This window comes from Coenobita brevimanus, chromosome 4, assembly GCF_032717465.1.
Source record: "Coenobita brevimanus isolate Jiangsu-jjx chromosome 4, ASM3271746v2, whole genome shotgun sequence".
Taxonomy (NCBI): domain Eukaryota; kingdom Metazoa; phylum Arthropoda; class Malacostraca; order Decapoda; family Coenobitidae; genus Coenobita; species Coenobita brevimanus.
In genome coordinates, this window is record NC_136957.1 from 32,748,285 (window position 1) to 32,763,592 (window position 15,308).

Sequence of the window (15,308 nt, forward strand, 5' to 3'; positions counted from 1 at the left end):
CAGATGTCTTTATCCCATACGGTAATGGGTGACCAGAAGTAAATCACCCTCTCCTCTGCCAGTAGGTTGCCTTCCCTTCAACTCACACCCCCTTCTCTCGTATGTCCCTTCTCTCCATATCATCTTCAGTCTCTCCCTCCCCATTGTCCATTTCACTAGCATTGATTCTTCTAGTCAGCCTCTCATTCTCCATTTTTCATATTTCTAATGTACGGTACATTACCGTACTGTATTACATCTTTATATCAGTGATGTGTTGGTCCATTGTAGGAATTATACTGTACCTGTACACTACAGTGTTGTACTGCCTATGGAATTTTGTTTTTTGGGAAGATTCACATCTCATTCCAACATGCATCCTGGTCAGTATAAACACAGTACCTATACCACATAGACAGGATATTTATGTGGCATGTAGCTAGAGAGTTTTCACTTGATGTTATCAAACCAAGTCATGAGTTACCTAAATAGTGAGTTGAGGTTCTTAGAGAAACATATGTGGAGTGCAGAGAGTGGACAGGAAAAGAAATACAGTAATGTGATGAGTAAAAGATGTGGAGTAAGGAAGTCTGTGGACAGCACAACTGAAGAGAATGAACTTGTGAACTTTGATGGTATTTTCATCTGGAGAGATTGAGTATAAATGGGATGGTGGAAAAGTTATACTGTATCTGAGTGAATTTGAAGACAGGAGGTGGCGAGGTAGGCCAGGAAGAAGGTGTATGGATATGGTAATTGTGCGTGAAAAAGAGAGGTACCGTATGGGAGCTGATGAGGCTGGAGAACTGACAAGGAAGTACTAGTAGTAGTAAGGTAGTAGTCGTTCCCTAGGCAGTCTGGCCGAACAGCCTCGAGTCCCAAAGGAAGGCCACGGCTGAGACAAGGGAGTGAGCTGGCTGGATGAAGTTTGTATAGTGGAATGTATCATCAGGGTTTAGTACTCCTGTTTTAACTTGACAGCCATTGGACTGAAACTCTGATAGGTAATTGTGAAGGTATGTTTGCATAGGTGTACCTATCATCTGGAGCCAGGATTCCAAGGGCATGAATTGTGAATGAGTGGGTATGTGTTCCCATTTCACTGGGCATGCTGTTGAATAGTTCTCCTGCCATCATATTCTTTCCATTTTCTTGCATTTTGGACCTTACCTCACCCCACTTGCTGGTGGGAAAAAGAGATTGGGTGGTGATGATTTGATTGTTACTGGTATTTCGTTTCGTTTCGTTTTGATTGTTACTGGTATTTCGTTTCGTTTCGTTTTTGAAGGCTCCAACATGCTTGCATGCGTTGGCCCTGGTCACCTAATGGCGGCTGTTCATGCTGCACGGTCTATTGCAGCCTCCCTCTTCATTTCCTTAACCCTGAGGTCACACTTAATGACCTCGTCCCATGTCTTTCAAGGTCTACCCCTCACAACGCCTCCCCTAACATTAACATTTCTCACATTCTACACTGGTATTTATTATTATTATTGTAATTATTATTATTATTATTATTATTATTTTGATTATTATTATCTTCCATGAAGTGCAGCAGTGACAATGGAGGGTGAGGAAGATATGGAAATAGAAGAAATCGACGAACAGGACCAAGTGGAGCAGGAGACTCAACAGGAGCCTCAAGAGCAACAGAATAAGCAGGAGCAAAAAGGGCAGCAGGAGACTGAGGGGAACAGTGGTGAAACCAAGGCATTTGATGGCACTAAATTCAAGAAATTGTACGACATCAAAGATACTGATTACTCTGTTGACCAGTTTGCCTCACACTTTGATAAGAAAGATGAGGAATGGTTTAAGCTGGAAAATGAATGGCTGGGTGAGTATTATCCATCTAGGATAACCCATCCCATCCCATCCCATCCCAATCCAATCCAACCCAACCCAACCCAACCCAACCCTGCCCTGCCCTGCCCTGCCCTGCTGTGCCCTGCCCTGCTGTGCCCTGCCCTGCCCTACCCTGCCCTACCCTATCCTACCCTACCCTACCCTACCCTACCCTACCCAACCCAACCCAGCCCAACCCTGCCTAAGCATCCCTGCCTAAAATAAAATCTAATCTGATATTAGCTAATTAAACACAACCTAATCTAGTGTAATGAAACTTAACCTCTCTTAACCCAATCCAGTCCTGTCCCATCCAGTCTTATCTAATCTAATGTAACCCCACCTAACCCAATCAAGTCTCATCCAGTCACATCAAATCTAATGTAACCTAACCTTGTCTAACCTGAGTCTTTGGGTTGTATTTTAGGAGGCTGTGTAGCATCTGTTTCCTAGCAGTTTATTTTGCATATTACTCCTTAACATTCAGGGTAATTTATTTCCCTTGAATACAGTATCAGCATACATGAGGGACCGAGGTATAAGTTGGAGGGAGGGCAGCAAAATGGCAAGGGACAGGATGACATGGAGGCAATTTATTTGTGGCCACCCCTTACAGCATTAAGGCATCTGCTGTAGATAGACAGATAGATCTTGTTTTGTTGTTTTTTGGAGGGAGCAGTATGCATGCCCCTGGTCTTTGGTTCTTTCTTCCTTGCATAAAAAAAAAAAAGATAAATAGCATAACACAATTATGGTATGCAGGTCACTCTTGTTTTGTGATTGTTAGTTATGTGATCTTTGGACTTTAGCACCATTTTTTTTTTCTTTTATGTATGACTGCCCATTTTGCTTATATTATCACTATGATCCCCTACAAAGCACCACTTTTTGATATATGACTGCCAGTTTTGTTTATACAGTTGCAACATTCCCTGTGTTGAATGTACATTTGATTGTAGATGATTCATTACCACAAGTAAAAATGTAGGGTGGGAGAGAGACATAGGTTAGAGCTTGAGTTCTTTGTTTCCTGTAATGTTTCAGGCTACACAGAACTGTCTGAAGATGAGTTCTATGTACAGTAGCTTGAAATGTTAGAGAAAATAAAGAATTAAAATGGTAACCTATGTCTCTGTCTCTCAGCCATACAGTTGTGTTATATGCCCAGTTTTCCATGAACATAACCCAGTCAAACAAAGAGGTTGATGTGTATTCAGAGTTGAAAAGGCTGTAAGATCTGAAGGAGTTGGGAAGTAGAGTACAGTATTGCCTTCAGTTGCTTTCCTGGAAGCTGAGCATTTCCTCTGGAATGAAAGAGTTACTGTAAAAGTGTTAACGTTGATATATTTTGAACAGCGAAGAACATGGTGGTATGTGGAAGTGAAGGAGCATTGTGATGTGGATGTGAATGTGATAGAAAGTGTTTGAAGGAATACACTGAGGTAGTTTTGCCATGTGGAGAGGATGGCAAGAGAAATACTACCCAGGAGAGTATGTGAGTGAGGTGGAGGGGAGGAGAGGGAAAGGGAGACCAAGGATAAGATGGAGGGCTGGAGTGGAGAGGTATTTGAGATGCGGGATGTGGGTCAGGGGGAGGGCCGCAAAACGGCTGGGGACAGGGCAACATGGAGGCAATTTGTTTGTGGCCACCCCTTACAGGATTGAGGCATCTGGCAATAGATAGATAGGGAGATTGTTTTGTTTCACATTGTTGGGGTTGACTTGTTGATAATTATGTGGTATGAAGTGCATAAGTGTGGATGGACAGCCCTAGAACTTTGAGATGGAGCCAGGCTTCCAAGGATTTGAATGGTGAGTGAATGTTTGTGTGATTTAAATGGCCATATGTTAGTTACCAGTAGTTTGTCTGTCTGTCTGTCTGTCTGTCTGTCTGTCTCTCTCTCTCTCTCTCTCTCTCTCTCTCTCTTTTCTCTCTTTACTATACTTCACCCTGTCCAAGAGTGGGAAAAGAGGAATGGACGATGATGATGATGGTTGTCATTGTTGTTGCAGCGGCGGAGTTTGGTGAAGACATCATCCTGGCAACACCCATGAAGAACATGACGGGAAAGCTGGGATATTCATGCAGGGTATGCTACTCCTTTCACTTTAATGTGGCCTAAAATTCCCATCTCTCCATCTTCATTGTTGAGTTGTAGTATCGTTTGTGTTTATTTACTTGGTCCAGATTTTTGTCCATTTGGGTCTTATTTCACATAGCTCAGTGCCCTCAAAACAGCTCTACGTCCTTTCCATGGCACCTCTTCATGACTAGCACCATATTCTAGTCTTAATCTGTTGTTACAGCTCAGCATTCAGTATGGAGGATGGTAATTTTAGGCAGTCATAATTAGTAGTAGTAGTGGTCATAGTAGTAGTAATTAATAATTGTAATAATAACGATAGTAAATTTTGATTTATACAAATAATTTGGGATAGAGTTATGATAGTAACTGAAAGTTGCATCTAAGCAGTAGTGATAATAATACTAATTTTTGGTCTATTTATTCTACCCACAGCTATGTTTTGCAGTACTGAACTCTAGAGCACTGACTGAAAAACACTGCAAGGGGTACCACCATACCCAGGTGAGAGAGAGAGAGTGGGGGAGGAGGTCACTATATTGACAAAAAAGACAGTGTTGAGACATTCCAAGACTGGGGCAAGTTATTCTTTAGGAAATAGAAAAACACAAGGACTGTAAACCAGCCCCCTGGAGCACTGACACACTAGGCATTATTCAATAGCTGATGCATGCAAGCAAGTTGGAAACTTTTCAAATGATGTCGTAAAGACTTTGTAGTTAATTGTAGAGAAGTATATGTTAGACTTGTGGTCGAGCGGCTTTTATATCTTGTAGTAGTTTTCCCACCAGATGTCATGTAGTGACGGGAGAGGTAAAGAATAGTATGGGACTATCTTTATTTGTCTTGGAAATATTAAACAGGTATAATAGTATAAGTCCTGGGTAGCTACCTCCCTGTCTCGCTATCTCTCTCTCTCTCTCTGTTCTCAAGCTAATCTCCGTCTCGACCTCTCTATAGGGTCGCTTGTCTCCTTCTAAACTCTCTTTCCTGAAATCTCGTGTAGTAGGGTGTGTGTCCCGCACCTTCCTCATGGCAACAGAACCTTCTCACGAGAGGACTGCTGACAGCTATGAATCATCTCCTTACTGGCCGCTGTCGTCAGCTTTCCCCCGTGTAAGCGTTTAGCGCTGCTCGCCTCTCGCAAACACAACACCTTCTCATCATTTGACTTCCTGCTTCTATCTGTCTCTCTATCTATCTATTTATCTATCTATCTATTATGTAGTCCTATATTTGCTCGGCCAGCCGAAAATGACGTACCATCGACATTTAATAGTTATAATATATTAATACATACTACATACACATTATAATGAACTTATAAGCTAATTAAGTGAAATACATAATATTGTAAAGTAACATAATTGTATGAATATTGTATACATATATTATGCATAGTAAATAGTGATTATTCAGTAATATTACATTTTAAATAAGTTGAATACATATTGGAATAAATGCATTAAAGTAAATTATTTAACTGTAATACAGTATGTACTTTGGGTTATTATAGTGAATTGCATACATGCAAGAATAAAAATAGTTTAAAATTAAGAATATTGTAAGAGTTACTAATATTTCATTTAAAGATAATGGTACTGGTCTGCCATATATGGGTCATTCTTCTTTGTGTTATTATTATTATTATTATTATTATTTTTTTTTTTTTTATATATATAATTAATACTATATACAAAATATATACACTTCATTCAGGGTGGTTAACTGTGATGTTAACTCTCCCCCCACTAAACAATGACTCCAAATTAGCAATTCTTGCATGCATTCTGTGCATGGCCAACAGCAATACTGCAACAACAATGCAGATAATTATGAAGACAGAAGGTGCTTGGCTATACACATAATATGGGTTGAACATACTCAAACTCAAATCTTCCCAGGGCTTCATTGTTTCATTGATCAGCTGCATAGTTTCAAACTTAGGTGAAGTCAGCTTAATACTTGTGCTCATGTTTAAGTCCATATCAGGCAGTGGGTGGAAATGTTTGTGTGTATGATTGAGGATGGGCGTAGTGATTGATGGTGGAAAAAGTAGACATGGATGGTGTAAATACCGCACAGTAGTCTGGTGCTATGTATAATCCTGAGGCTGATGTATGAGATGGTGGTATATCTGGACAGACTATGTAAACTGATGTGTTATGAGGGAAATAAAAACTGCGAGTGTCCAATGCGTTGATGGTGTACAAGTTTATCTGGAGCAAAAGTGAAGTTGCAATGATGATGAATATTGTTATTGCTGATGATAGCCATTTCACAAGGGACCGTATCAGTAGGCTGAAACGTGAAAATGTACGCAGGACAAAGATGAACAGCATGTAAGGATGTGCGGCACTTTACGCTCAATCGTTGACTCACTTGCGAAAGTGACAGTGTCTCGTCTCTTGGAGACCATGATGAGTTCGGTGTCTGTGTTGATGTTGATGATGACTAAAGTGTTGTTGTTTCTATAGGGGAAGGGGTGTATTTGGTATACTGTGAACAGGTCTTCCGTGATGAATGGTACATGAACTATCACTGATGTTGGTGTTAGTGTTGCTTCCAAGTACGGGTAATATTGCATAAATTCCCTACTGCGGAACAATGGCTTCAATTTATGTTTATGTATGCCTTGACTAACTATCTGACGTAGCTCATGAACTGGGAGTAAGTCATTTGTGATCTTGCCATCACCAGCATTCGAAATTCCTTGCATAAGTGCCCTGAAATGATCTCTAGTGTTCTCTAATTGTAGTAGAATCGTGTCAATATGTTCTGTGATGATGGAGAAGTGCTGGAAAAGGGTAACGTTACCCTCCAAGTTATTTATTTTATCTATACTCTGAGAGCTACGTTTTCTGCTTGTTTCAGATTTTTCACAATTGTTTTCATTGCTGAGTTCTGTCCTGTGATGAATTTATCTTGGTATGTTAGTACCTGAGCTATCTTATTAAATTTTTTGTTTATTTCTTTAAGGTCATCCTCTGTAGCCAATCCAAAGATGTTTCCAAGAATTGCGCCGCCCAGATCGAACAAACCGCGCTTTTGGCGAGTACGTGTGATGTTGTTCCTGTCGCTCAGCACCTCTGTTCCAGAAGATGGGAGATCTTGGATCATGACGAGCATAGTTGACTTCGCCTGTTCTAGTTTCCATTTCGCTAACTTCACCATTTCATCCACTTCCTTGGTGATATGTGATTGTGAAACATAATTCCCTATCTTGAAGTCCAGAGTTCGCATCGGCGTCGCAAGTCTTTCTATATAAGTAGGTAAGTCATACAAGTAATCTAGACTTATTTCAGTACTCATGACATCCTTGACGATTGTAGTCGTGGCCGTTGGAGCTATGAGGCATCCTTGTCGTACTATATGCTTGGGGTCTAGGTGCGCATATACTCTTACTATGTATAGGAGAATCCATAGCATAAGTCCCTTCATCGTAACCTACCGAAAAAAAAAAATCTATTAATTTCCTATAAAGCTGTGGTTGATGATAGTGATGATGTGCGTTACGGTTGGCTGTTATTTCATTTATAGAAGGAGTTTAAATCGATATTTAATTCTCGTAAATGATGTACTGTAGATTTCATTGGAATAGTTGCACCTATGTTCGATTGTTTGGTATATGACCTTAATTTCTTTTTGTAATCATTGTTGTGTTCTTGCTTGGTTTCTTATCCGAGGCTGAATAATTATGTGATAATTCCCTTGAAACTCGTTTTAAATGGTCAATATGAACTTGTTTTTCCTCGCCACTTGAAAGTGACTTAATTAAAACTTTGTTTGCCTTTATGTTAATTACTCTGTATGGGCCCTCAAATTTAGGGGATAATTTATTGTCTCTCGTATGAATGACTCCGTAAACAATGTCTCCTAAGCTGATAGGTGAATCTTTTGCCTTTTTGTTAAATGCCTCCGTCATTTTATTCCTTGGACATCGTTAATTGTTTTTGCACTCTTTTGTGTATGTCCTGGAATTCACGTAAACGGAGTTTAGAGTAATCATCGTAATTGTATATAGGCATGCTGTCACCTTCTAGGAGCTCATATGGTAATTTTTTATCTGTGCCATATATAATGAAATGTGGTGTGTCACCAATGGATTTATTTATAGACCCATTAATGGAGGCCTCTACTCTGGGAATCCAATCATCCCAGCTTGCATAATTTTCACTGAGAATGTGTCGTAGCACATCTAATACCTTTTTATTTTGTCTCTCTACCAACCCATTCGATGCTGGGTGATAGGCCAAAACGTTAACCTTTTAATGTTGTATTGTTTACATATTTCTTGTAAGATCTCAGAATTAAATTCTCCTCCATTATCACTTATTAATACCTGTGGGGTAGTAAAGCGACATATTACATTATCTGTTATTGCCTTTGCTACTGTCTCTGCTGTCTTATCTTTAATTGGAGCTAAAATGACATAACGGGAAAAATGATCCGTTGCTACGAATAAGTATAGGTTATTATTGTATGATAATGGCATCTTGAGTAAATCAACAGCGACAACGTCCCATGGTTGATGTGGTACTGGGTAATTACCCATCGGTGCAGGTGTGATTGGGTATCCTTTGTGTTTTCGCACATGATTCGCATCTGTCTATATGATTGTGTATATCTCTTCGTAATGAAGGCCAGTAATATAATAGCTGGGCTTGGTTGAATGTCTTATCCTTTCCAGGGTGTCCTGCATGTGGGCTGTCGTGTATCATTCGTAATACTTGGGGTATCATGTCATTAGGTACTACCAACTGGTTAGTATTTCTTTGGCGTTTTGGTTGTTTAGAGTTAATTTTGTATAATGTATTATTGACCATTGTGAATTGTTCAAGTGGGACATGCAGTTTGGGTAATTGTATGTCATCTCCACTTTCTAACTTGTATATTACTTTTGACCATACTGGGTCAAGTCTTTGTGCATTTTCGATATCCTCGTGGTTTGGGATATTTCCTTTGAGATCTAACGCCTAAAACTTAATTGTGTTCGGGTTCCTAGATAATGCGTCAGCTACTATATTCATTTTACCTTGTATATAATGTATTTGTACATTGTAGTTTTCAACTGTACATTTCCATCTTGCTCTCCTCCCAGAAAGGAGTTTTTCTTTAAACATACCCACCAGTGGTTTATGGTCGGTGAATAAGTGGATTTCGTAACCATATACCAAATCTCGAAACTTTTGTAATGCAAAAATCACTGCAAGTGCCTCTAAGTCTGTAGTGCTATAATTTTTCTCCCACCTCTTGTTTGTCTGCTGGCAAATGCAATTGGTTGATTCTTTCCTCTTTTATCTTCCTGCATCAGTACAGCCCCTAATCCTTTAACTGATGCGTCTGTACAAATAAGAAATGATTTCGTGTAATCTGGATATGCTAAACAAGGTGCATTCGTTAGTTTAATTTTTAGATTGTTAAATGCCCTTTTTGTTCTTCTTCCCATTGGAATACAGCATCTTTTTTGAGTAGTTGGAATAGAGGGAAGGCTATATGAGAGAACTGTGGTACGAAGGACCTATAGTACCCAGCCAGACCTAAAAATTGTCTAACTTAAGTCAGTCGTGAGTGGGTTCAGGAAAATCTCTCACTGCCTGTATTTTGTCATCAGTGGTGTGAATACCATCAGAGCTTAATTTGTGGCCTAAGAAATTTATTTCCTTAAAGCAAAATTTGCATTTAGAAAGTTTAATTTTTAATCCAGCATCACTAAGCTTTTGTAAGAGTAAGTCTAATTTCCTGAGATGATCCTTAATATTCTTCGTTGCGATAATAATATCGTCAAGATAAACAAATATTCCTTGTCCTAAAATTCGGACAATACGTAATTCATAAGACGCTGGAACGTACCGGGGCTGTCCTCAGTCCCATTGGCATTCTTGTATATTGATAATGGCCTCTGTTTGTTGAAAAGAGCAGTGTATTTACGTGACTCCTGAGATACCGGAATCTGATAGTATCCGTTTAGGAGATCGATGAGTCGAGAATATATTATTCTCAGGACCAATATTCTGTAGAACATCACTTAGCAATGGCATGGGAAATCTGTCTGGGATGGTGTGATTATTTAGTTTACGGTAATCTACTACCGCACGCATTTCTCCATTTCTCTTGGGCACAAAGAAAAGGGGAGCGTTCACGGAGAAACTGAAGGCTCAATAATTCCAAGCTTTAACATTTCATCGACATACTGATTAGCAAGTGTACGTTGGGAGTGTGGTATGCGATAAGCTGGTACGAAAATTGGTGGTGTTTCTGGGTGCACATTAATCATGTGATTAATCAAGTTAGTACACCCTAATCGTTCTCCGGGCAAGGCTACGGTGTCCCTGTGTGTTTCCAGCAGGGTTAACAAATCATTTTCTTCGTCAAATTCACCTGAGTGAATTAAATTCTCTTTTATTCTTTCTCTATCCGTAGATTTTATCTCACTTGTTACTCCACCAATATTTATTTCCTTCACAGGGCAGAAACATTTTTCAATATTAACTATGCAAGTTCCTTCTTCAACTGAACTTCCTCATTCATGTGATTAATAATGAATATCTGAGTTAGCCCTTGTCGTTCGTATGACATAATCGTTTTCTACTGACAATCCTTTTACTTTACATAATTCTTCTAAGACAAGAACAGTACTATTCCGTAATTTGCTCTCTTTATGGTAACCTTCATGTATGAATTAGGTGGTATAACCAAATCATTAGTGAGATGGGCTGGAAAAATTGATAAATCAGTACTGTTAGCCGGGTCACTAATTCTGGAGGATGGGGTTGCTGGTGTAAGTGGATCTATACACTCATCTGTTTGTGTATGTTTGTTTAAGCCTTTAATATTACCAATTCTTTTTGGCTCTCTTCTACCAATCGGTGAGGGCTCTGAAGTTATTTCCTCTATAAATTCATTATCAAAGTCTATTCCATTCATTTGTGGGAGTATAGTTATGTTCTCAGTTCTCATGGATCTTAAGCCCAGTAACATATGAGCTTTAATTGCTAAGTTTTCAACGATATAGAACAATGCAGAGAATGGTCTTGTAGTTTCTGTGAAACTGAGATTTAATCTTATCATACCTTTTACTGTAATCTCTTGACCATCTACTGTGTTTAATTCTAAATCAGCTTCATCCAGAAAAGTTACTTTCTTTTTATTTTTAAGAATTCTATTGAGTTCTTCATGTGTTATTAAGTTCACTGGAGAGCCTGTATCTAAAAATAAGGAAACGTTTTGATCCTCACATACAGCTGGTATCAAGATACACTCATTTCCCAACATGCCTCCTATGTGAAGTTTAACCTTGTTCTTTTTTATGTTTGTTAGTTTTTGTCATGACTTGGTCTTCCCCGATTTGAACATAGACACAATTTTTCTACTGTTTTGCAATCACTAGTCCAGTGCCCTTGGTATCTATGATGCCTACAGTAAGGACCAAACCCTTGTGTCTTTTGATTATCCTCTTTTGCCTTGATAAAGCATTCATACCTTGTGTGTCCTGGTTTTGCACAGTAATGACACAGAATGGACCTATCCCTTGACTGTGACCTACGAGGTGATTTCCCATAAAAAGTGTTGTTTATAGCGCGAGACCTGCTGCTCGGGCTGCGCGAAACTTATGAAACTGCCTGTAGGAAGGCGTGTGGGAACGAGGTCTAGGCGTCTTTGTCTGTTTGGACTGCCTCATTTCAGGTCGCGATCGATTTTGTTCTCTGTTTGGGGTCGGTGTTGATGTTTTCACAGCTGATACTGTCTCAGGTACCCTGATTCTACCAGAATGTGCATGTGTGTCGACCACACCTGCTTTACTGCACTGCATCTCTACCTCGTTCATTAAGTCTAGTAAGCACATTCCAGGGATGTACGCGATTGTTTTGGCGATCTTAAGGGTTCTATCAGGTAATTTACACAAGGCAGCTACATAACTAATGATGTCCACGACGAGGTCTGGGGACATCTTTCCATCATCTGTTATCCACTTAGAATTCTCCAGAGTAGCTAATAGGGTTCTCTTGATTGTGGAGACATCAGCAGTTATTTCACTGAGCACATGGTTTGTAGTGCTCCCTTACAAGATCTACAATTTTATGTAATTCTGGAATTATACCTGGCAAGAAGTTCATACCTCCAGAAAATTTCTTCAGAAATTCAGTTTTAAATTCATCATATGTCCTAGCACGATGTAGCTTATCGGAGCGCAATAAATTGCTTGCTGGACATCTTTCCTGGCTTATGCAAGATGAAAAAATAGCAATTTTCTCTTGTTCATCTAGTATATGGCGCTTGATGAACATTTGTTCGCACTGACTGATTAATGAAATGACATCAATGCGATCCTTGTCTGTGCCAGAGAATTTTGGGGCAGTCTTATCCTCGTGATACAAAAACGTGAGGTGTGGTTTTTAGATCAGCAGTATTTGTTTCTTGATTCATCTTTAATGATTGCCCTGTTAATTCAACTTGTACGAGTTTATCGTTATGTGAGGGAATGGTAGAATATGTATGACCGGACCGGTGAACCCTGTTAAGTATATTGGCATACGTATTTAAGGCAGCTGCGAAGTCGATACTCTCAACATCTGAAGGGGTTTCCCACTCATCATCCGAAACTCCCGTATTTGTTTCCTTATCTATAACGTGTGGTGTGGGTTGTACAATGGGTGGGCTGTCTCTTAATTGTGAGTCTGATGTTGTGGCAATTTGTGTGTCATCTGGTATTAACGTGGGTGGTTGCGAAATATTCCTGTCATTAAGATATGATGTTATGAAATATGCCTCTTGTTTATTTTATGTCCTAGCTAACTAGATGATTAAATAAGTTGAATATAGCTATTTATAGCACTGAGAAGAAATGAGCATGTATAATTTTACCCACTTGATACAGATCGTAAGGTGTGTCGATACCAAAGTCGATCTCGGAAGAAAATACAGGTTTGATTGAAGATCTCTTGATAATTCTAGTGGTGTGTTGATGGGCGATATTACTCAGGAAACTCCATGGCCTGGTATTTGTAGTGGTTAACGGCTGTCCCAGGCAAACCTCAACATAGAACGTCGAATTTCCAACTTAACTGTGAAAATAAGTGAATATGAGTAGGAGCTATGTGAATAATGAGTAATGAGTAGTGGGTGAGAAGTGCCTGGTGTCCGTCACACGTTGCTTGGCATGGCAGACTCGCGTTGTGATGTCATCTCAGCACATGGTGACGTCGGCTTCCCACACTGGTAGCTGTGGTGAGTGAATGAGTAGCGATGAGTAACTTGAGTGAAGACGAGTGAGTAAGATGAGTTGTAAATCGTGTCTCACTCTTCGTTTGTTTGTTCCCTTTATTCTATGTGGAAGTTTTCTCTGTCCTTTTCTCTAGTGATTTATTCGTAGAGTTGTTAATTGTAGTTTATTGTAGATGGCTGTAGTTGATTGTAGATGGCTGTAGACTTTGTAGAACTGAAGCTAACCTTGTAGTCTCGGTTGCTTTTGTAGAAATTTGCTTTTAATTCGGAGACGATGTCCGCAGATTTGCTGGTTTGTCGTTAAGCTACTTGCAAGGCGTCGAGTGATCTCTTGACCTCTGCATCAGCGTAATGATCTGGGAGACGGAGGGGCAGGAGCTGATATTGTTGGTTGTTGTCAATCTTGATATTTTGTAGGAATTTAATGTTGATTCGTAGACGAGGTTCGTATACGTTCGCTGCTACCAAATGTCGTAAAGACTTTGTAGTTAATTGTAGAGAAGTATATGTTAGACTTGTGGTCGAGCGGCTTTTATATCTTGTAGTAGTTTTCCCACCAGATGTCATGTAGTGACGGGAGAGGTAAAGAATAGTATGGGACTATCTTTATTTGTCTTGGAAATATTAAACAGGTATAATAGTATAAGTCCTGGGTAGCTACCTCCCTGTCTCGCTATCTCTCTCTCTCTCTCTGTTCTCAAGCTAATCTCCGTCTCGACCTCTCTATAGGGTCGCTTGTCTCCTTCTAAACTCTCTTTCCTGAAATCTCGTGTAGTAGGGTGTGTGTGTCCCGCACCTTCCTCATGGCAACAGAACCTTCTCACGAGAGGACTGCTGACAGCTATGAATCATCTCCTTACTGGCCGCTGTCGTCAGCTTTCCCCCGTGTAAGCGTTTAGCGCTGCTCGCCTCTCGCAAACACAACACCTTCTCATCATTTGACTTCCTGCTTCTATCTGTCTCTCTATCTATCTATTTATCTATCTATCTATTATGTAGTCCTATAATGATACCATATGAACGATTTAATATGAGATGTATTGGAAGGCTTGGAGAGAAGTTCCTTGAGATGGTTTGGCACTGTGAAGAGAATGGAGAATGAGCAACTGACTAGGGGAGTGCATGGGAGTGAGCTGAAAGGGGTGAGGGAGAGAGGAAGAAGGAGGATGAGATGGAAGGATGGGATAGAGAGTTATGTGAGTGAGGAGATGTGAGTTGGAGAGAGGGCAGCCCGATGGTAGTTGTAGTAGAACAACCCTGGTCTGTCAGGTTGAGCAAGCCCATCAGCTGCAGGCAAGCAGTTGCCCCTGCAGGGCCATCCTGCGTAGTGAGCCAATATTCCCCTGCGATGGACATGGTTACCACCCAGCATTGTAAATGCTTTCCATGAATACAGGAAAGCATTAGGTTTATCAGTCAGTGCAGTGTCACCTTAGGAAGAAATAGGCAGCACTACATCAGGTGAGTGGATGCTGGTTGCCTCCACCTGCTACCTGATGGTTCAGGACAGAATGGCATGGAGGTGATTTGTTTCTGGCCACCCCTTCGAGGTTTAAGGTGCCTGGCTGTAGGTAGGTAGGTGGATAGAGAGTTGACTGAAGAATGTAATCCATCAGGATTAAAAAAAAATCTAGTTATTTATTTTTATTTCGCACACCATCCATTCACTTGATGTAGTCCTGCTCTTAGGTGACTGCCCTCTCCTCTCCCTTCCTTCCTTCCTATTCTGTTTTTCTTTCCATCATTCTTTCCTCTTCCTTCTGTTTATGGGTGACTCTATACTGAGTGACAAGCCAAGAGGTTTCTTGTACACCAGGAAGCCATTTACTACACTTGGTGGTAACCATATAACCAGACTATGGCACCTGGTGGTTTAGTGGGTAATGAAGGCACTCCAATCACAGTGGGCCCGTGCAGGTTTATGTCCAAGGGGTGGTTGGGGTTTATTGCTAATGTAATGCCACTCAGGGATGAGTGAGGCTGGTCATTCTCACCTTAAATGTCAGGACCGACTTGCCAAGCCCTGGGCTCCTTCGCTTCTCATGGGGCAACACTAGATTAGGTGATGTATATGTGTATTTACTTATTTTGTAATATGATTGACTCTATCAGATACGATTATGTAAAGCTACAGAACTTGGTGAATGTTTTTGGCGTATCCAATAGAGCCAGGAT

The 15,308-nt window shown here is 40.2% G+C and overlaps 1 protein-coding gene across 1 annotated transcript in view; it reads left to right on the plus strand.

Annotated features, from left to right (window-relative positions):
* Positions 1 to 15,308, plus strand: part of LOC145396521 (uncharacterized) — an 81,829-nt gene that overhangs the window by 2,989 nt on the left and 63,532 nt on the right. Inside the window, exons 2-4 of the mRNA XM_080269901.1 lie at positions 1,538 to 1,816; positions 3,838 to 3,914; positions 4,344 to 4,412. Coding sequence (XP_080126027.1) covers positions 1,543 to 1,816; positions 3,838 to 3,914; positions 4,344 to 4,412 — 420 coding nt within the window. The 5' untranslated portion in view covers positions 1,538 to 1,542. The remainder of the gene's footprint in view (positions 1 to 1,537; positions 1,817 to 3,837; positions 3,915 to 4,343; positions 4,413 to 15,308) is intronic.